This window comes from Elephantulus edwardii, unplaced genomic scaffold, assembly GCF_000299155.1.
Source record: "Elephantulus edwardii isolate Elephantulus edwardi_28Jun2011 unplaced genomic scaffold, EleEdw1.0 scaffold00102, whole genome shotgun sequence".
Taxonomy (NCBI): domain Eukaryota; kingdom Metazoa; phylum Chordata; class Mammalia; order Macroscelidea; family Macroscelididae; genus Elephantulus; species Elephantulus edwardii.
This window is the reverse complement of record NW_006399852.1, coordinates 9,389,873-9,413,207: the sequence shown is the minus strand read 5'-3', so window position 1 is coordinate 9,413,207 and position 23,335 is coordinate 9,389,873. Positions and strand designations below refer to the sequence as shown.

At 41.1% G+C, this 23,335-nt stretch overlaps 1 protein-coding gene across 1 annotated transcript in view; it reads left to right on the top strand.

Annotated features, from left to right (window-relative positions):
* LTV1 (LTV1 ribosome biogenesis factor) overlaps positions 1–14,300 on the top strand; it is an 18,152-nt gene extending 3,852 nt beyond the window's left edge. Inside the window, exons 3-12 of the mRNA XM_006891681.1 lie at positions 1,028–1,159; positions 1,487–1,657; positions 6,109–6,196; positions 7,527–7,671; positions 8,018–8,279; positions 10,601–10,728; positions 12,604–12,743; positions 13,638–13,690; positions 13,873–14,073; positions 14,190–14,300. Of these exons, the coding sequence (XP_006891743.1) occupies positions 1,028–1,159; positions 1,487–1,657; positions 6,109–6,196; positions 7,527–7,671; positions 8,018–8,279; positions 10,601–10,728; positions 12,604–12,743; positions 13,638–13,690; positions 13,873–14,073; positions 14,190–14,300 (1,431 nt within the window). The remainder of the gene's footprint in view (positions 1–1,027; positions 1,160–1,486; positions 1,658–6,108; positions 6,197–7,526; positions 7,672–8,017; positions 8,280–10,600; positions 10,729–12,603; positions 12,744–13,637; positions 13,691–13,872; positions 14,074–14,189) is intronic.
* Positions 14,301–23,335: the final 9,035 nt, after the last annotated feature.

The following is a 23,335-nucleotide window of genomic DNA, read 5'->3' as shown; positions in this document are numbered from 1 at the left end:
TATTGAAGGCTGCAGTCCTTGACCTTCTACAGCAAGCACCTCAGGTCCTCCTCAGTTTCAGCAAGCAGGATTGTGTCATTTGCATAACGCAGATTATTGATGAATCTTCATCAATCCTGACGCGCCACACATCTCACATAGCCCAACCTCCCAGATAATCTCTTCTGCATACAGGTTGAAAATGTATAGAGATAAGACACATCCCTGGTGTATATCCTTCCCAATTTTAAACCATGCAGGGTTTCCTTGCTCTCTTTTGACGACTGCCTCCTGATCCAAATATAGATTTCTCATTAGCAGAAGTGTAGACCAAATATTTTTAAGTAAGAGATTTGGTTTGGCTATGTTATCATAAGAATCCATTCCTTGGAAAAGGGACGTCATGCTTGGAAAAATTGAGAGTTGGTAAAGGAGAAGAAGACCCGATGAAATGAATTAGCACAGTGATTCCAACAGTAGTCTTAAGCACAACAGTCTGTAAAGATGGCACAGGCTTGGACAGGATGTCCAGTACTTATGCGTAGGAGCTGACTGCACACCACCACCAACTACCCGAGAACAGGAAAGGCCACATCTCACTCCACTAAGGCTGATGAAGCTCATTGTTATTAGCTGTCTGTGTTTCTGTTTAGTGGCTTGTATGACAAATGCCTAACCTGCTGTGAATTGTCTACTTTGAGTTTCTTGTGGTGGGGTCATTGTTTTCTTCATCTCAAATCATTATCTTGATTTAATTTTCATTGTCACTAAAAACAGGGACTGTGTATGACGTGTCCACTGCTTTATCCCCAGCACCCATAACAGGGTCTTCACGGAGTTGGTACTTAACACATGTCTGTGAAGGAAGAAAAGTAGAATTTTGTAGAGCTTAGTTGACACAGCATCCCTTAGAAGTATTTAAGTTTTAAAGATAGGTTGATCATTCGCAGAACTTATTGAAGTGACCTTGTAGACTGTAATCTTTTTCACTTTCTCCCTCATCCTCTTCTTTCATTTTGTTTTAATGGTTTGTTCACTTCCTTTGAAGCCTCACAGAAAGAAAAAGCCCTTTATAGAGAAGAAGAAGGCTGTGACTTTTCACTTGGTCCATCGGAGCCAAAGAGATCCGTTAGCTGCAGATGAGACTGCTCCTCAGAGGGTCCTGTTGCCGACACAGAAGGTGGGTGCCACTCAGTGTCACTAGCTGGTTTTGAAGGGGAAGAGGCCTGTTAGCACTTGTAATTCATGGTCAGGAGCATCTGTGCTCAAACACCTGCTTTTAGGGAGACTTAACATGCCTTCTTTTTTTTACATTTACTGATTTTTACATCAGGCATGCTTGTTTTGTCTGAGTGAAGAAAGCATCTTTACTTGACAAGTTTAAATTCTGAATTTGTAAAAATTCTTTTAATTGCTATTAGTCAGTGCCTCCATGTTTTGTATGCCTCCTGTTGTTTCCATAACATTATAAGAAGAGGTGCTAATTCCATTTTACTTCTTCCTCAAGGTAAATGATGAAGAAAGGCGAGCAGAACAGAGGAAGTATGGTGTGTTCTTTGATGATGACTATGACTACCTGCAGCACTTAAAAGAACCTTCTGGGCCCTCAGAGCTCATTCCCGCCAGCAGCTTCAGTGCACACAGCAGGAGAGAGGATGCGGAAGAAACACTGATTCCGGTAAGATCTTTCTGCCATTTAAGCATGATAAAGTGTTGGGGAGAAAGATGAATGAAATTTTTAAATCAAGATATAACACCTTGGTTTTTATGTGCTGAGAGTAGGTTATCTGTATGTGTTTTGAGTCAGAGTTTACAAAGCTAATTGGTTTCCCATCCAATCTTTCATATACTTTTTTTTAAAAAAGGATTTATTATAATACCTGGTGTAATTACATTTCCCACTTCCTCCTTGTAATTGTCATTTCCATTAATCCTTCTGTCCTTCCCTGGGAACCAGCTTGTAGGTTTTGTCCTTGGATAGTTTGTTTCTAAGCATTTTGGCCAAGAATGTGACAGCATGAAGGACACAAAGCTAGCCATGGTTCCACTTAATATATATATATATTAAAATGGGTGTGTGTGTGTGTGTGTGTGTGCGGGCGCTGCTCCTGTGCTATCAGGAGAAAGAGCACCACCTGTTTTCTGGTGTCAAGTGTCAAAAATAAAAGCCTTTTGACAGGTTTAGAACTTTATATTAATAGATAGGGTTATATTAAGCAGCCTTTTTCGGTAGAAAAGCAGCTGAAAATATTAACCTTTGTGAATGTTCAGATCTTTAACACCTGTGTAAAAGCTGCAGCTGAACCGTGAGAACAGGTGAAATGGACAGCAATAAAATACGTGCTGCTCTTTTCACACAAATACAGTCTGGAGTGCCATTGATTTAAGTTCTGTTTCTTCTATTTTATTACACCTGCCTATGTTGTGTGCCTTGGTTTTCTTCTTTTTCATTCTGTATAGATTTTCTTACTGGAAATTTGCATTGCACTACACACAGTACTTGTTACAGGATAGTTTCTGTACTTATTAAAGGTGTTAGTGTACCATTGAGTCAGAACTGACTTGTAACTGAACCTCCAGCAGGTTTTCAGAGACAATTAATTGCATGGGAGAAGAGTGCCCATCTTTCTCGCAGCGAGCAACTAGTAGATTCAAACCTTGTGTCTTTGTATTGGCCGCCCTACTTCTTACCTCTCTACAGCAAGATATATGGTTCAGTGGACTCGTCCTTGTTACCAGACACTTGAACAACAACAACAAAAAAAAGATAAAGGCTAATTGGATGTGTGAACAGAAGGGGAAAAGTAAAAGGGCACCAGCCTCCCCGTCTCCTTTCTTATTCCCAGATTCTGTTTGGCTAAACATAGTCTTCCTTTGGAAAGAAGTGGTAATAGTTCTTCAGGTTACCTTGATTAAGGTTTGGTCTCAGGGTGTCCTCCCAAAGAAAAGCACCATCATAGTCACTGCTGCTCCCTCACCTAGCTTCTGCTTCTCTTGTAGTGTTCCAGCCTTCCCTACTACCACTTGTCATCTACAACCAGCTTCCCCTGCTTCTCCTCCTGCAGGCCCCTGGCATCGGTAGTAGGGTGCTTGCTTCTCGCTGGTTAACTTCTGAAGCCTATTGAGGGAAGGGGGAATGGGGTCTAGCCTTGGCTTAACTTCTTTATTTTACTTAGGAAGGAACGTTTTAATAAAGTCAGAAGAACCTCTGGCTTGTTAGTATTAACCAGTATAAGTCTAGCTTCAGCTTATTTTGCGCAAAAATGAGGATGGCATAGGATAAGGCAGGGCTCAGGTCGGGTGTTTATAGGGTTGCTGTGTGTCGCACTTGATGGCACCTAACAACAGAAAGCTGCTCTAGGGGAGCACTGATGGCTTAGTGGCAAGATCTTGTGCTACCAACCCAAAGGCACATGGTTCAGATCTACTAGTTGCTCCTCATAAGAAAGATAGGCAGTTTCCTCCCATGCGATTTACTGCCCCTGAAAACTCAATGGAAAACCAGCTATTAGTTGGTTCCCACTCAACGGTGCTTAACAACAGACTGTACTGAAGGAGGCTCTGATGGCATAGTCCATGGCGTGCTGTGCTGCTGACCCAAAGGTCATGCCTTTCTGGTGGTTCGAGTCCACCATCAGCTCTAAGGGAGAAAGCTGGGCAGTGTCCTGTTGTGTGGGATACAGCCTTGGCAGCCTGTTGGAGGGCCAGCTGTGAGATGGTTCTGGCTCAACAGCAATATGAGAGAAAAACTGTACTCATATATCTGCTGCTTTGGTTAATTTTCAGAGTTTAAAAAAATATTTACAAAGGTAAACTCACTACTGTGACAGGTGGTAGGAAACAGGAGTGGCATCCACTTCCTAAATAACGTGCCTCTGGAACCTCTTTGAACTTCGATAAATGTTGATGGTTGTAGAGGGGCTTCAGACCTTTTGTTCATAGGGTTGCTAGGAGTCGTGCTTTACTCGAGGGCAATCAACAACAACAGACTCACTAAATACAAGTGGATACTCCTTTTCTTAAACTTAAATTTCAAGGTTAGATAGTCACCGAGAACCTTAAAAAAGCATAGACCCCATAGAAGAAAAGTCAAATCTTTACCCATGTTTAGGCTACCAAGAAACTTGCTTCGGAAGCAGTGGCTGCTTGATGCATGCGTAGAACCTTTACTGATCCTGTAAGTGAACAGTTGCGAGCTTACATCCAGGTTTGGGTCTGCAGCTGCCTGAGAAGGGATTGGCTGGTGAGGTACCCAGAAACCAAGAACTCCTGGTTATTACCTTCCATTGTTACTTTTTAGTTGAAAGGGAACTGAAGTGTGCAGGCCCATCAGACCATACGTGCTAGCACATACTAAAGTAGATGATATAGTGTGGCCAATGAGGATTTCATGCCCAGGAAAATTATACAACAGCTGTCTTGAAGGACCTCATGTGGGCAGGGGTACCTAAGCTGCCAGTAGAGTGGGTCCTAACAGGGAAGAGGAATATTTCCATCAAAAGAATGGCTTTAGAAGTAGAATTGTTAGTACTGGAGCCTTCACGGTGTCCAGCACACAGACTCAGTAAAGAATTTTTGCATTATTACATGACAGTGAGGAACTGGACTTGAAGTGCCTGGAGGTGATACATTGATAGCAAGAACATTAGATAGAGTAGACCTTGACTGTACAGGTCCTTGAGAGTCAGGAGTTTAAATCTGGGGTAAAAGAGCAAGAACTGTTTTCAGTTTAGGAAAGTCACATACTACAAAATATTAAGTTTAATCTGGCAGTGGTATGTAGATTGGATTCAGTGATGTGCACTAGCTAAGTAAGCAGCTGTTGCAATAATCTATGTCTTGGCTGACCATGATTTGGATGATGGTACCCAAGGGAATGGAGTGAAATCAGTGTATACCAGAGTTCATAGAGGCTTAAGAAGGGAGAGGAATGATTTATGTCCACTCTAGGATTTAAGATAACTTACACAAAAAAGTTTATGTCATTGTTAGAGATTACATTATCTCTGGTGGTTGTGTATTAAGTTGGATTTCTGAAAAAGATTAAGCCCTGTTTGGAATACGGCCTTCAGAGATGATGTCAGTTAGGTTAACAAGAGGCTCATGCTGGAGGTTGGGCCCTAATTCTATATGACTGGTATTCATATGAAAGATTCCAGGAGACAACATCTTGTGATGCTGGAGCTGTGGAAGCTAGGAGAGAGATGTACCAGATTCTCCCTCAAAACGTCAGAGTGAATCAATACAGCAGATCGTTGCTCTTGGATTCTCAGCCTCCTTCACAGTGAGACAGTCAATTTCTGATCTACAAGCTGCTCAGGTTTTGAGACTGTTACAGTAGCCTAGAAAATGAAAACACTAGTGAAAGAGGGACAAGATTTTGTTTTGATATCTGAACTACAGAGTGGTGGAGTCACAAGACCATGGTTTGAACCCTGGAACTTTCACTAATGACCTTTCTCAGGGCAACAAGCCCTTCCTATTTTCTGCTATGTCACTAAAATGTTGTGTTACCCCACAACACAAGGTTGTAGGATTAAATGGAATCATGTAGTGGGAAAAGCTTTGAGCTACTAGGAGGAGTTTGCTTTTGAGGTGAATATGGAATATACTTGTTTGAAATATGTTAACGTGAGTTCATGTGAAAAAACCAAGGGTAATGTTATGCATTATGTTTCCTGGGCCTGCCTTCCACAAATTTCCACAAACTGGTTGACTTAAAACAGCAGTTAGTCTCACTGCTCCAAAAGGCAGAGTTCCAAAATCAAGTGTCAGCTGGATTGGTTCCTTCTTGCTATTCAGAGTGCCTGTCTCCTTGCATCTGGCATTCATTGGCATTCCTTGGCTTGGAGATGCATCACTCCGGCCTCTTGCCTCCACATTCACATAGAATTCTGTCCCGGTGTCTCTCCGTGACCTGATTACAGGGACACCAGTCCCTGGACTAGGGAGCGGCCCTGCATCAGTCAGACCACCTCTTAACTACATCTGTAAAGACCCTGTTTCCAAATAAGGGCACATTGTAAGGTTACAGATGGACATGAATTTTGTTGGGGATACTGTTTAACGAAATGTAGGAACTCAGAAACGTGTCTACACTTAATCACTGTGTGTGATTTCTTTTTCAAGAGTACTGGAATTAAGTTGCCATCATCCGTGTTCGCGTCAGACTTTGAGGAAGATGTTGGATTGTTAAATAAAGCAGCTCCTGTTTCAGGTATGTTTTTGTTACTTTCATTTTTTCCAGCGGGTAGAGCTGTGCTGAAAAATAATGTAGTCCTTGACCTCAAGAAATTTGCCATCAGTTGAGTAGGATAGACAGTAGATAGAAAACTTTGATGAAGATACAGATAGACAAGTACTGGGCCTGCAAGGGCCCCCGACTCCTGTCTTAGGGAGTTGAGTAAAGCTTACTAGATCATGTCTGTGTTGTGTCTTAAGCAGAAGTAGACTGGTAGGAAGAGAGTGGTGGGGAGAAAAAGACATTCCAGATAGGAAACTGCAAAAGCAAGAGGGAATTGAAGCTGTGCTGCAATCCCAAAGGCACATTGTTTGAATCCACCAAGTGCTCCATGGAAGAATAATGACCATTCTCTTCCCATGTGATCTGCTGCCTCTGAAAACCCATTGGACAGTCAGCTGTGAATCGGTTCCTACTCAGTGGTACACAGTAACAACAACATACACATTTTAGCATGCACTAAGAGCTCTGGGGGGTGGAGCTCCCCGATTAAACAAGCTTGGAAGGAGGAATGGCATCCACTTCCGTAATAGCTTGCCTCTGGAACCCTATGAACCTGGAGAGAGGATGAGAGACACCCAAGCGTTGAGGTCGCTGTGAGTCGCCTGCAACTCCACGGCACTCAACAACAACAACAACAAGAGCTCTGGCGACCTAGTGATAGGAGTTGTGCTCCCAAGCCAAAGGCAGGGAGTTCAAATCCACCAGCTGCTCCAGCGGAAAATGAAGAGCACTCTCCAGCTATGTGATTATAGCCTCTGTAAACCCTCTGGAGGGTCAGCTATGAGTTGGTTCTGACCTGGTGGAAAGGCACATCACAAAAGCAGAGGTAGAATTTAGAAAGAATTGGCTAGAGAGTAAAGCAGTAATGATTTGTGAAGATCCGTAGGAGCTCTGCCAAAATGCTGGAGAATCATATCTGGGATTTATGAAAATATAGTTTGAAATAAGACTGAAAATTTAACAATATGCAAATATTTTAGTGACTCTTAAAGGTGAATTTAAAGCTCAAAGTTCCTTCATGTTGTTGAAAGCATTGATAATTGGTAAATAGACAAAATACAGTATTGCAGATCTGTAATGTTCTTGTCAGTGGTACTGAAAAAGGAAGTGTGTTTATTTATATTTGCTTTGTTGTTGTCCATCTTCCTGCCTAGTCTCCTAAACTAAACTTCATAATCTTCATAGAACTAAAGTTCATAATCATTCTTTTATTTTAGGACATAGCTGGAACATAGCATGTTACAGATTTTCAGATTATGTTTGCTGAGTAAATAAATCATGCTCAGTTTTGTTTTCTCTCTAGGACCCAGACTGGATTTTGATCCTGACATTGTCGCAGCTCTTGATGATGATTTTGACTTTGATAATCCGGATAATCAGCTTGAAGATGATTTTATTCTTAAGGCCAATGGGCCTGCAGGCGGAGCGGAAGGAGTAGTTGGTACACAGTATGTGTGATTTGTTTAGAAGCTAACTCGCTTCTTTTGGGGTGTTAATCATAGAGTATTGTAATTGGAAGAGACCTTCAGAAACATTTCAACTGACAACTTCATTTTAGAGTAGGAAATGTGAGACAAAAGGCTCTCTTTATAAGCTATTGAGAGATGGATTAACATCTTGTCTCCTAATTACTAGTTTATTGCTTTTCTGCTTTACTGGACTAGTTAAACCATTTTGTTATTCCTGCCTACATAACCTCCTTCAATACCCTCCAACTTTACTTGGGTTAGTTACATGGTATTTGATTTGTTGTTCTGGTTGTTTTTACCAATTTCCTGCTCTTTGTGACTTTAGTAAATGTGAGGCTGAAGATGACAGCGAATGGGAAGATATGGATGAAGAGAAGAACTCTGGTAGCGGCAGTGTGGACTATGACTCAGAAGACCTGCTGTCAGATGAAGATGATAGTTTTGTCCCAGGCAGACCTCATAGAGCTGAAGAAAACTACTTGTTCTGGGAAGAGGAAACAAAAAGTCGCTTCACTGAGTATTCCATGACTTCCTCGGTCATGAGGAGAAATGAGCAGCTGACCCTGCACGATGACAGGTTTGAGAAGGTAAAAACTCAAAATGGAGACCATTTCACACTGAATCTGAGTAGATTTTTAATATGTGCTTGGGACCCAAACCAGAAACTTCCAGTATTGGAGCAGCCTGGGTTTTCATAAAACTACCCTAGCTTAACGGAACTCTGGTGAATTAGTGGTAAAGAACTGTGCTGCCAGCCCAAAAATAGGTTGTTCGAATCCACCAGTAGTTCCGTGGGAGAAAAGTGGCCAGTCCTCCATGTGATTAACTGCCTCTGAAAACCCACTGGAGAGTCTAACTGGACGGTAAATAACCACCACCTTCCCCCCAGCTTTAATTCTAGAAGGGACGTGTGTGCATGGGCTGAAAGAGTTGCGATCCAAACATTCCAACTTTCCTCTTAAGAGTCCTGACATATTAATTCTGAACCGCTGCAGACCAGGGCTTCATAGGGTTCTTGGTGCAGTCCTAGCTGAGAAAGCAAAACCAGGATGAACTCATATTTGTATAATGGGGAAAACGTCCTCCTTAAAAAAAATGAGGGCAAGGTATGCATTGCAGAGCAGCCAAATCTCTTGACGGACTGAGTCAAACAGCGGGGCCCATCTCAAAGATGGTGGCAGACGTGTGTCCCTGTCCACAGTCCTGGCAGTAATCCAGCCTCCCACAGCAGGCTTCTGGATGGGTTCACTATGCCTCTTTAAGTCTTCACTGATGTCTAAAGTTCTAAAATGTATCTGACAAAAAGTAGGAATTCAAACCGTTCAGTAAGTGATGAACAGAATTTTCTTTTTCTCCCTGAAAGGGACAGATAACTTTTTCATTTACTGTTTACTTTTATGTTGATGTTTTTATTTGCCATCAAGTTGGAACCAACTTAGAGCTGACCCTCCAGTCGGTTTCAGAGACTACAAATTACACAGAAAGAGGTTGCCTATCTTTCTCTCTTGGAGTGGCTGGTGGAATAGAACCAACTGCTTTTGAGTTGACAGTGCAACTCCTTACCCACTAGGCCACCAGAACTCCCTGTTTAAAGTATCAAATACCTTAAAAAAATTATTAACTTTAATGAACATTTACAGAGATTTTGGATTTTCATTCATTCATTGTTACACTTTTTTCTCTACCCCCCTTTTTACATACAAATAAATAATCTCACTCTTCAGAAGATACACCACTCGTGTTACTTTTTATAAGTCTATCGATTTTGGCAGATTTTGAATTGTATAATAAACATCTGAAAAAGAACTAAACTTCCTCATTGACAGAAGGAGGCTATTGAGTTAGAGTATTTCTTAGTTGGTATAACCAAAGAATTTTATTGTGAAGAAATGTTCTACTGAGATAAAAATCTCTTAACACTGTTCTCCATGGCGAACAGAATAACTGCCTCTCATATTTGTGTTTTCACTTTTATCTCCCTGGAAATGGAAAAGCTCATTAACAACAACCCCTTCCTTTCATCTCCCCCATCTCCTTGTTAGTTTCCTATTTTCATTATATGCAAAAGATAGTGTTGCTCGGTGTTCAGTCGCTGCTACTGTGTTAAGGTAGCTGGGATCATAAGATAACTCAGCAAGTTGTTGCCCTCAGATTATTTCGGAGTCTGGCAAACCCCACTGGTTTCCGACAGGACTTCATAGCAGGTCCTATTTCTGCCTCCGATGGACAGCCTCCTCCAGTGCAGTTTACTGCCTCTGAAAACCCACTGGAGGGTCAGCTGTGGGTCAGTTCCAGCGCAACAGCACATGACAACCGCCACCTCAGACATGGGGCTCTGGTGGCATACATAGTCGTCCATGGTATGTTTTGCTGCTAATGAAAGATTTTTTTGTCTCCAGCAGTTCAAATCGACCAGCAACTGCTCAGGAGATGGCTGGCAGTGCCCTCCTGTTAAGATTTACAGCGTCCTAAGAAACGTGATAGAGGGCCCTTATGAGTTGAAATTGACTTATTGGCAGGGAGTTTGAGGTTTTGATCCCACATATAGTGATTGAAAGTCCTATTTTAACATGATTGTAAGAATCACCCAGGGATTTAAAATGTAAGTTCTAATTTAGTCAGTCTGGTGGGGGAGTATGGGAAGGCTTGTTCCGAGCAGAGTCTTGAACTCGGAGACCTGGTTTCCATAGGCTGTAATCTCAGTGACTGTAATCGTAACAGAAGTAGAGTACTACACCCTCCCCTGCTTTATCCCCTAGTGGTAGTGCAGTTAATAGTTTTATACAAACTTGTGATACAGTGATAGTGCTTAAGTCTCATGTGGGAGTAAAATTAACGTAAAAATAGCATTTGGATGCTGTGCTCTTAGTGAATGCTTTTCATCATCACGGTGCCTTTTCTCTTTCAGTTCTATGAGCAGTATGATGATGATGAGATTGGAGCTTTGGATAATGTTGAACTGGAAGGTTCCATTCAAGTGGACAGCAGTCGGTTACAGGAGCTTTTGAATGACTACTATAAGGAGAAGGCAGAGGAGTAAGATGGCTTTTCCTGCTTTGGGTGGTTTATTAACATCAGGCCTGTAGTTCAGTGATGGTGGTGGTGGTTGTTACGTGCCATCGAGTCGCTTGCGACTTATAGCGACCCTAGGTACAAGAGCCCTAAATGCCGTTCTATCCTGTGCCAACCTTGCTGTCTCAGACACACTCATTCCCACCACTCCACTCAACATGCCCAAAGTATGTCAGACGAAGCTTCAGAATCCTTGACTCCAGGGAACATTCTGGCTTCACCCTCTCCAGGACAAACCTGTTTGTTCTTCTAGCTTCATTCAACCTCTCCAGGACAAGCCTGTTTGTTCTCCTAGCAGTCCATGGTATATTCAACACTCTTCTCCAGCACCACAACTCAAAGGCATCAGTTCTCTCTGTATCATCCTTATTCACTGTCCAACTCTCTGATGCATAGCACGTAATTGCAAAGACTGTAGCCTGGATCAGGCGCACCTTAGTCTCCAGCCTGATGCCATTGCTCTTCAGTACTCTTGAGAGGTCCCTCACAGCTGACTTTGCCAATGCAATTTGTCTCCTGATTTCCTGCCTGCTGTTACCAATAGTGTTGACTGTGGAGCCAAGTAAACTAAAATTGTTAACTATCTCAATCTTCACCATCCAAACTGATACTGCCAATTGGCCCAGTGGTGAGAATCTTTGTTTTCTTGATGTTGAGTTTCAGTCCATACTGAAGACTGCAGTCCTTGACCTTCTGCAGGAAGCACTTCAGATCCTCCTCAGTTTCAGCAAGCAGGGTTGTGTGTCATCCGCATAACGCAGGTTGTTGATGATTCTTCCACCAATCTTGATGTAGCTGGAGTCAAAAGAAATTCCTAGTTAGAATTTATATTTAGAAAATAGTGCCTTTAAAAAAAAAATTGTATTGGTTTCCATACAAATTCTTATACCTTGGATTTCACACTTCCCTTCATTCCCCGTATATTTCATTCAATCCTTCCCATAAATTGTGTTTTATAAAGTTAATCACCATTCACCTGTGCTTAATATTACCCTGTCTATTCAGGTCAGAATGGTGCCTTTTTTTTTAATAAACTTTGACTCGTGGCTCATTGTGTCTACTCACACATTAGTATTAAAGAATCTGAAGCTAACTAGGACAGTGCATTGGGAACATACCGAGAATTCCTTTCCCGGTAACTCTGACCTGAGAAGGGCCTGTGGGTTAGTAGAAGTTTGAGGATACATTCCAGTTGGAGAAATAAGGTGATGCTTCTGGCTGCCTGTCAGAGCCAGGACTCCATTGTCATCTGTAGCCCCCCTGACCACATTATCAGTGGTAATTGATATATGCGTTCTCTTTCCTTCGTTAAGTACCATGTGGTCTCAAAATGAGGGTGGGGTGGGGTTAGAAGGGTTTGGTTTACAGAAACACAAGAATCTCCATAAATCTGCCATAAAGGACTAGTGTCATCTATTCATTAGTCTGTGGGCCCCCACAGTAGAACAGACTACGTGCTTTGAGCATTTAATAGCTTCATGCTGTTGAATACTTTGAAGAAGTAGATGGGCATAAGCTTTTAAGTTTTTTAATAAAAGTTATGCTTTCTTAGGAAAGCTTTGGTCTGTTTTCTCGGAAAAGCTACCATTTTGTTTAATGTCCCTTGCAGAGGTACAAGCAGATTTCCCCTGCCAGTCAGCTGAATGAATACCCAAAACACACTGGAGGGGAGAGGCAGGGCTAGGTGGCGCTTTAGTACGAAGTGACCGGGGCACATGATTGGGTTTTTTAAAATGCTGCTGTTCTTAGCTCTTTATTGTTTAATTACATGCAATATAAAAATGAATGTTTTGGTTTGGTTTTCTTTCTCCTGTATCTTGATTTTTAAAAACTCAAAAGTTGTGTAAAACTGAATACTCTGGAACCCTTTGAAGACCACAACCTGCTAATGAATGAGATCAGTGAGTCTGAGGAAGAAGAGATTGTCACCGTAGTTCTTGAGGAAGTCAAGGAGAAGTGGGACTGTGAATCTATCTGTAGTAAGTATCTTCGTGCCTATTTTACTGTTAAAGGTAGCATGGGACTATTGGAGTATTTGTGGTTTAAAAATGTGTACACAGCAAAAAACTTTTTCTGTACAATCCCATGACATTGTTCACATGATGTCATCTTCCTTGCTATCTGTCCAGGTGATTTCACCACCACTGGCCTAGACTCAGTGGCCTCATGAATGAACTCTATGCTTCAGGGTTACTCTTGTCAGTTTGATCTAATACAGATAATTCTTTAAAAGCTGTAATGCTCAAGGCCAGCATTTTTTTCACTAATTGAGCTAAGCTCTTGTTTGGTTTAAAGATAACTTAAGGGGAGAGTTTCAGTTCAAGGTTTAAAGTTTATCTCAAGGCCATAGATTGAGGACTTCTCTGGTTTCAATGGGCCCATAAGTCTGGATGTATGATAATAATTTTGAAGTATTAAGTATGTCAGCTTTCTTTAAAATGCATGTATTTTTAACAGATAAGGCCTTTAGAGAACTTGTGAAAATGCTTTGGGAGAGTTGTCTTATTACTGACTTGTACATCATTTAAGACCTTTTTTTTTTAAAATTGAGGAAGTTCACCACTATTGTTGAACTATGAAACAAGTTTGGGTGTTTTTTTTTTCTTTGAGCATAAGTGAATTTTGATTCTCTTGTTTATTTGGTGGGTTTTCATAAAGTTTGTTTTTCTTCCTACATCGTTGTTTGGCTGTTAGCTTCAGAGTAAGCATTGTCTCCTTGCAGACTCTTAAGTCTTTGATTGTAAAAGTTCTTACTCCGCCATTCTTGTATTGTGTTCCCAGGGAGCTTGAGGTCAGGACTTCAGAAATAACCTTGCTGAACTGAAAATATACTTGTGCATAATGTTGATATATTACGGTTTTGGTTTTTTTAGGCACATACTCTAATTTATACAACCATCCACAGCTTATCAAAGATCAACCTAAGGTAAGTGCTAGTGTCCTGAGCTATCAGAAATGTCCATTGTTGGAAAAGAAATGTACATATTTCTCTCTCCCATCATCCCTTTGTGGCTAGTGACACCATTAGCAAAAGCTAGTGCGCTGTGTCACTAGTGCACTATTTGTTAATTGGAATGAGTAACTCAATACCTTTTATCTTTATTTCAGCCCAAACAAATCCAGTTATCTTCTAAAACAGGAATACCTCTCAATGTCTTACCTAAGAAAGGGCTCACAGCAAAGCAAGTGGAGCGAATGCAGATGATTAATGGCAGTGATCTGCCTAAGGTGTCAACCCAGCCGCGTTCTAGAAATGAAAGCAAGGACGATAAAAGAGCAAGGAAGCAAGCTATAAAAGAAGAGCGCAAGGTGAGTGCATCAACCTCAGCTGTGTGCCTTAGAGCAGGCAGCGGAGGATTAACGGGAATTGGTGTGTGTAAAAATCCATCTGAAGATGTGACTGATGTGGGTGTGCTCCTGTCCAGGAACGGCGCATGGAGAAGAAAGCCAACAAGCTAGCCTTCAAACTGGAAAAACGAAGACAGGAAAAGGAGCTGCAGAACTTGAAGAGGAATGTCGAGGGTCTAAAGCTGTGACACTGGAACACTTAGAATAATACGCTTTCCATCAGGGGCTCCTCTGGGTGGTCATTAATGTCTTCAAAGAGACAAAACTGTTTGCCATTTTCACTGGCAGATCCTGAAAGAGAACTGAAATACCTGAATTATTTTTTCTACCAACGTATTTGGTAACCATTTGTAAATACTGTCAGAGTTTCATAATTTAATTATTATAAACAGATTTGCTTTAAAAGAAATCTATGGTGTTGGTGTATTTTAGATGCTCTTCTCAATTTTGTTTGGATGATTTTTTGGAGCAGGTGTTCTGAAATATTTCTTTGAAATAACTTCTCCCCTTTTCAGGAATTGAGTGGGCTTGCTTGCTATATCTAGGAAAGAGGCCTGTTGAACTAAACACAGTTTTGATATCTGTGTTTATTCTGTTGCGTGGTACAAGCTTTCCTAAAAAGGCATCCCTCTTAGAAACCTGTTTCCCTTGCCATACACAAAGGCTATTTCACAGTGATGTTAAAAATGAATATTAACATGCTTAGAATGCAGGTTTTCTACTCTATCACTAGCTGGTTAGCTAGCTGGTTATCACTAGAAAGTTTGTCTTTCAAACATTACTTAATACTTGGAGCTACTTCCTATTTTATGGAAATGTATCATTAAAAACATTGCCTGTAGGGAGCTCTAGTGGCAAGAAGCTGCACTGCAATCCCAGAGGTAAGCAGTTCGAATCCTCCAGATGCTCTGCTGGAGAAGGAGGGGCAATCTCCTCCTGTACCAGTCAGGTCCGATCTGACAGTACACACAAAAAATAATAATAAAAATTTTAAAAGAACAACATTGCCTGTGTTTTTGATGGGTTTCTTTAAGTGTAGTGGTGGCATCACAATTGTTAATTGTTTGGTTGACTGTCATTTCTTTACACCAGACAAGAATGTGTTGGTAGCCCTGATTGATGATTTATGACTGACTAGTATGTTACCTTGTGTGAAAATCTGAACACTGTTGGTTTGACTTAGGAACAGAATGGCTGGGACAGAACCATACTCAGCAGGTGAGCAGCAGCTAGAACAGAAATGATTAGAGAGTGTCTGCATCTGTAATTTTATTTTAACTTCCACAGCTCAATAGGTGTTCTAAGTAAATTATTTTAGAATTTTTCAAAGAATGTTCTGAATTATTAAAGTTAAGTATTTTGTAAACACTGATTTCTTTTTAAAAGACAAAACAAACAGGCTCTGGCTAAAGAAATTGTGATTAGCAGGTAGAAGAATGGCAATATCTATATATATCTATATATCTATATATCTCTAAATGGCAACTTATATATATATATAGAGAGAGAGAGAGAGAGATCTCTAAACGGCAACTTCTAGAACCAAAGGTCAGATGCTGGTTTACTTCTGTATTGGGCTTATACTGAGTCCTACAAGGATTGACCTTTTTATTCGGTGACTGTCTCATAGAAATGTGTCTGTCTTGTCTTGGTGCCATTTAGTTTCCTTCTTAGTATGTTCCGGTTTCAGTACAGCTGACCGTAGCATGCATTAGCACATTAGATATTTTGCAGGTAAGGGAATGTAGCTGTAAACCACATAAATCCTATTAAGAAACCATGTTAGATACAGGCAGATACAATCCAAAGATTTTTTTTTTAAAACAAATCTTTTTTTATTCTGGAGGCCAAAATGCTCTCCTAATTTGTTAAATAAGTTAGCTGACAGATACTTAGGAAGATGGTTAAAAGTAAGCTCCCATTTTAAATGTTAGGACCTTAAACAGAAAAGAGCAGGAGACGACATGTGTGCAGGGGGGTATAACTAGGGATACCTTGTGTCACTCGTAATGGGATGTCAGCAATTGCTATTCCCTCTGCTCAGCTGCTCTCGCTCCCTCAGGGTGCCACTCAGTTTGGTAACTTCCTATAAACTTTCCTGATCGTCTGTTGAAAAAGAGCATATGCCTCTTTCCTATACATTCTTGTGTCCTTCTCCCCTGAATTCTTATCCCAACACCACCTATCAGATGCTAACAAGCATCTTACTCGTTTCTTAGAATCCTTGTTAGCTGTTGTGTGGAAGCTTCTTACTACTTTATCGGTGTGGTACAGGACAGAAGCTAGTATGTGGTGTCCCATCACTAAATAGTATGTGAGTGGGTAGGTAGATGGGAAAGACTTCTTAGAATTCTTCAAACGCGGGAGGAGAGGACTTAAATTCTTGGTTAGGAGAAAGACGACCTGCGGGATCCCTGGTGGGTAACAAATTCATGAACAACTCGCCTGCTCTGATCAGTTTAAGCTCTGTACATGATTGTTTTAAAACCATTCTTCCGGTATTTTACTTATCAAACTGTGTCTTCAATAAGGGTCATTGTACTGGTTATGTGGCTGTGGTCCTACACTGTTCCCACACCTGCATTGTGATGTCACTAACTCAGGGGAAGGACAGAACTCTAGCCATCTCATAGATTTTTAATACTTCTATGTTGCTTCTTGGTGTGAATTAACATAACTCACTGTTATCACTGATTACTGAGAAGATTCTTTCAGAAGCTGAACTCATGAAGAATGGAGCATCAAGACTGAAGGAAGATTCATCACCAACTTTCGGTATGTCTATGAGAACAACCTTGCTTGCTGAAAGTGAGGAGGACTTGAAGCGCTGCAGATCAAACGTTGCAGCCTTCACTATGGATTGCATCTCAGCATCAAGAAAAAACGTCTCCACTGGACTGATAGCATAATGATAGATGGACTAAAAGATTGAGACTGTCAAAGACTTCATTTTACTTAAATCCACAATCGGTACACTTGATGCCAGCAGTCAGGAGATCAGGAGACATTTGCACTGGGAAAGTGCAGTCAAGGATCTCCCCAGATTACTAAGGAGCAATGAGATGTTAGTTTGAGGGCTAAGGTTTGCCTGACTTCAGAACGTGGTCTTTTTCAATCACTTGCTGTGCTGCTGAGAACTGAATAATGGATAAGGATAACAGCAGAACTGATGCCTTTGAACTGTGGTTAGAGAAGAGTACTGAATATCCCATGGACTGCCAAGAGAACAAACATGTCTTAGAGAAAGCACAGCTGGACTGCTCCTTAGAGGCTAGGATGGCAGAGCTTCGTCTCGCATACTTTGGGCCTGTTGCTAAGAGAGGCTGTTGCTTGGCAGACATCATACTTGGAAAGGTGGAGGGAGGGTGAAGGACAGGAAGGTCCTCAACTGGGTGTATTGACACATGACTGCAGCAGTTGACTCAAGTGTGTCAGAGATGATGAGGATGGCACAGGTTAGGACAGGGTTCAGGTCTGTTCATAGGGTTGATCTGTCTTGTACTTGGGGCACCTAATATCAATGACTCACTGCCATCAAGCTGGAAACTTCCAGTGGGTTTTTGAAGGCTCTGCATCCCATAGGAGAAGATTGCCCATCTTTCTCCCTCAGAGAGCTGGATCCTGTCAAGCAACACTTTGCAGTTGGGTTGCTCTTGGTGATGCTGCTATCAGGTTGAGTGTGACTCACGGCAACCCTGTGGACAATAGATCTGAGCTCTGACATATTCTGGGCCATCCTCATCTCTGACGTACTTGAGCCTCTTGTCATTGTGTCCGTCCATCTTCTTGTTGGTCGTCTTCACTGACCCTCCGCCTCCCTGAGGATGATGTCCCTTTCCAAGGAATAGCCTCTCCTAACAAGCCCAAAGTATGTGAGATGAAGCGTCACCATCCTTATTTCCAAGGAGCATTCTGGCTGCACTTTCTCCAAAACATGCCTCTTTCCGGCATGGGATATTCAGTGTCCTCCAATACAATAACTTAAATGTATCATTCTTGTCATTCTTAATCATTGTCTAGTTCTCAGATGCTTAGCAAGTGACTGGAAAGACCATGGCTGGAGTCAGACATCAGTCTTGACACTGACATCATTGCTCCTTAGTAGCTTAGAGAGGTCCATGAGTTAACAAGTTTGTTGCAGTCATACAAGGTCAAAGAGGGAGAAAGTTTGTGATGCTTTTACATTTCAATTGTGAAACTATTAAGTATGCACCACTCAAGCTAGGAAATAGAACAGAAGACACTTAGAACGCCAACCACCAGTTCCCTCCTGCTCAGATAACTCTTCTATCCAGGCTCTCAAAATCTCCTTTGATTCCTTAGTCACCTAAACACATTATCTTAGTTTTGAACTGCGAAACAAGCACAAACCCAGCTCTCAGGGGACATTTGCTACCATTAGATAAAAGGTGTCCAGAGGAAGATAAGCTGAGTAGTCTGGGGCATAGTCCAGCTTGAGCTGCACAAGAGACTGATGTGAAGATGTCAGCCACCAACGTGGTAAGTGAGTTTATAATTAAACAGGAAAGCAACTGTTTCATAATTACCACATTATTGTTCTGTACCATCGAGTCATGTACAACTCATAGTGACCCTTTGAACAGCAGATATGAACCCAGTCCTGTCCTGTGCCAACCTCCCAGTCTGACACACTTGAGCCCTTTGGGGCAGTAACTGTGTCCATTCATCTGGATGAGGTTCTTCTCTCCTTTGCCATCACTCCACCATTCCAAGTATTGTGTCCCTCTCCGAGGAATAGCCTCTCCTACCAACATACCCAAAATAGTGAGATGAAGCATAGTCGTCTTTACCTCAAAGGAGCACTCTGGCTGCACTTTCTCTAAGACATATCTGTTCTTTGGTCCACGAGATACTCCGTTCTCTTCGTCAACACTACAGTTGAAAGACATCAGTTCTTCTGTCATCCTTAGTCTTGCCCAGCTTTTAGATGCATAGCAAATTATTGAAGAGACTCTGGCTTGAATCAGGTATAAATCACTGCTCCTCAACACCTTGGAGAAGTCCTCGAAGGCAGATTTTCCGAATGCCACGTGACTGCTGGTACCAAGACTTTTAATTGTAGATCCAAGCAAGATGAAATCATTGACAATTTCAATCTTTTCTCCATGTATCATGATGTTACCTATTGATCCAGTGGTAAGGAATTTTATCTTCTTAATATTGATATGTAATCCATATTGAAGGCTCTAGTCTGATTTTCTACAGCAAATAACTCAAGTCCCCTTAGGTTTTAGCAAGCAAGGTTGTATTATCTACATAATGCAGTTTGTTGATAAATCTTCTGATCCTGATGCCACAGCCTTCCCCCCTCCACCTATTTTTTTGTTTGCCCCTCCATTCATACTGGGTTTAATGATAATTTCCATACATAGTGTGTTCTAAAATGAATCACCACTGATCTGTGCCCACCATCACCCTGCCTCCTCAGATCCCAACTGGAGATTTCCTAATTCTTTCATTTCTTCTCTTCTACTCATCAAACTGGCTACGTGATTCCCTGCTTCGCTCCCCTGTCTTCTCTCCCTCCCTCTTTGGATATATATATATATACACATCTTACTAGTTAGCCTTTTGATTTTATAATGACGGTCTTTTGCAGTATTTGTCTTCAGGGCCTGAGTTAGTTTACTCAGCAGAATGCTCTCTTGCCTCTCCCATGTTATATTTTTCAGAATCATTGCTCTTGAATGCAGCATAATATTCCATCATGTGAAAGCTGTTTCCATTTTCTTGCTACTGTGAATAACACTGCTATGAACAACAGTGTACAATTCTGTGTCTCAGTTCTGTTTCCTTGGAGTATATTCCTAGCAGTGGGAATAGCTGGGTCATATTTCTATGTTCAGCTTCTTTATTTCTTTTTAAGCTAGGAATACTTAAGAACATTTACTTTCTACATATACAAGGGGAAAGAGAATTCAGGTGAAAGATTGTTCATTCTGACACGAGCATAAAACAAATAGCTGATATAATCTTCTGAATGGAGATTGAGTCATTTTTTGGCTCTTTGTCTTATTAGTCATCACCTTCAAATAACAAACTATTATTCACTCAGTGGTACATGGTGCCTTGCCAGGCTTTGTCTGATAACAATGTGATCCACCCTGGTTATCTAGTCTGTAGTTATGAAGAGATGATACGAGCTTTAGACAACCTTTCTCTGCCTCCCCAACCCTCTTCCACTCACTGGTTAGATGGTTTTAGTGAGGAGAAGGAAGCATTGGGATTGGTTCTGCTGCTGTATGTTTTTATTATTCTGCCAGGGAGCAGACCTTGCTTTTTAATGATTAATACCAACGTGTTGCAACATGTTGAATCGTGTGAATGTACCACAATTTCTCATCCAGTCATTTGTTAATGGACATTTCAGCTGTTTTAATGTTCTTGCTATTGTAATAATGCTACTGTGAACATCAGTGTACAAATCTGTTTGTGTCTCAGTTCTGTTTTCTTGGGGTGAATTTCTAGCAGTAGAACAGCTGGGTCGTATGGGATTTCTATGTTCAGTTTTTTGAGAAAATTGAAAGAGAACTACCAGAAATACAAGCTGGGTTTAGAAGAGGCCATGGCAATGAAGACATTATCACCAGTGTCAGATGAATCTTGACAGAAAGCAAAGAGTATTGGAGGAATGTCTGTTTCATTGACTATGCAAAGGCATTTGACTGTGTGGATCACAACAAATTGTGGTTAACCTTGAGGAAAATGGGAATCTCAGAACACTTCATTGTGCTTATGCAAAACCTACACTTGGTCCAGGAAGCCATCATCAACAGAGCAGAGAAACAGAGCATGGTAATCAGGAAAGGGGTGCATCAAGGATGTATCCTGTCTCCATACCTCTTCAATCTATATGCAGAACAGATCATTTGGGAAGCAGGGCTTTATGAAGAGGAATGTGGCATCAAGATTGGAGGAAGACTCATCAACAACCTACGTTATGCAGATGACACAACCTTGCTTGCTTAAACCTAAGAGGACCTGAAGCACTTACTGCAGAATGTTGAGCACTGTAGTCTTAAGTATGGATTGAAGCTCAACATCAAGACAAAGATTCCCACCACTCGGCCAATTGGCAGCCCCATGATAGATGGTGAAGATATCAAGGTTGTTAACAATTACAACTTGCTCGGCAGGAAATTAAAAGATTAGTTCCACTGGGAAAATCTTCTGACAGAGACCTCTCCAGAATACTGAGAAGCAATGACTTCAGTCTAGGGACTAAGTACACCTAGTCCAGGCCAGACTCTTTGCAATTACTTGGAGAGCTGGACAATGACTAAGGATAACAGAAGAAGAATTGATGCCTTTGAGTTGTGGTGCTGGGGAAGAGTCTTGAACATATCATGGACTGCCAAGAAAACAAATAAATTGGTCTTAGAGAGGATAAAACCAAATTTCTCCTTGTATGCTCCATCTCACATACTTTGCGCATGTGTCCAAGAGAGACTAGTCCTTGGAGAAGGACATCATGCTTGGAAGGGTGAAGGGTACAGCACAGGAGAAGGCCCCAGATGAAATGGATAGATGTAGTAACTGGGGCAATGGGGGTTGGTGTGTCGGAATTGGTGAGACTGGATCAGGACAGGGCAGGGTCCAGAGCTGCTATACATAGGGTTGCTATAGGTCTCAGGTGACTCAACAGCACATAACAACAACAACAACTAAACTGTCTATCAGTGCTTGTACCATTTTACAATCCCATCCTATCGCTCTACATTCTCTCCAACATTTACTGCTTGCTGTCCTATTAAACTTTGCCACTGTAATTAGGGTGAAATGGTATCTAATTGTGGGGGTGTTTGTTTTCCTTTGTTTTATACTTCATCCTACTATGTACTAGGGCTTTATTTTTTATAGTAGTTTATTTACAAAATTCATTATTATTTTGATTTGCATCTTTCTTATTGCCAGTGATTTTGAGCATCTCTTCATGTATCTGTTGGTCATCCATATGTCTTCCATTGTGCAAAGCCTTTCCATGTCTTTTGCCCATTTTGTAGTAGGGTTATCAGGTTTTTTTCCCTGTGAAGGCCCTATAAGATTCTATAAACTTTCATTATGAGATCCTTGTCTGACATGGCATTGCCAAACTTTTTTCCCCAGTCAGTAGGTTTTTGGTTTTTTGTTTGTTTGTTTGGTTGGTTTCTTTTTGTTTTTTTAGTAGTAGGTTTTCTATTAACCTTACTGGAAAAAAAATTTGATGCACACAGGAACTTAATCTTTAATCTTTAAGAGGTCCCATTCATCGATGTTAATCCTATTCTACTTGGGTATTTCTGGCTGTATTTGCCAGCCTCTTTATATAGTGGGTTTGGTCCCATTTTGTCTCTTATCATCTTTATGGTTTTGGGTTTTACCCCTAGGTCTCTGATCCATTTTGAGTTGATTTTTTTTTTATAGTGGACACACACCTTTCTTGATATGCAGTGTTCCCTTGCTTTGTTCAGCAGCAGCTTTTTGGTCTAGGTAGAAGTTCACATGGCCCTTATAATGAAGTGTGCAAAGAGCTGGAGTTGAAAAACAAGAAGAAAAGAACTCACTTGGCATTTCTCAAGATGAAAGAACGGAAAAATCATTTCAAGCCTTGTATTGAAGGATGTCATGGGGAAAATTCCGAATGATCCAGGAAGTACCCAAGAGGAGGGAAGACACTGAGTCACTGTACCAAGAGGAATCAGCAGACACAGAATCTTTTCAGGTAGCAGTGTATGGTCAAGAACCAGTAGTGATGAAGAAGTTCAAGCTGTGTTGAAGTCTTCAGTAAATGATAAGTCCCTAGGAATTGATGGAGCATCAACTGGCCTGTTTAAACAAAGGGATGCAGCCTTCAACATGCTCACCAGTCTGTGCCATGAAATTTGGAGGACAGCTACCTGGCCAACTGACTGGAAGAGATCCATATTTGTTCCCCTTCTCTGAGAAAAGGTGATGCAGCAAAATGTAGAAGTTGCCAAACAAGATTGTTAATGTTACAAGCATGTAAAAATCTTGTTTATTTTTTATTTTCAAATATTATTTTTAAAAGGCATTGTAAAAAGAAAAATAAATTAAAAAAAAAAAAAAGGCATTGCAAGAAAACTGCCAGAAACTCAAGCTGGATTTAGAAGAGGTGGTGGCACTAGGAACATTATTGCTGATGTCAGATGGATTTTTATTGAAAACAGAAACTACCAGAAAGATGTGTACATGTGTTTTACTA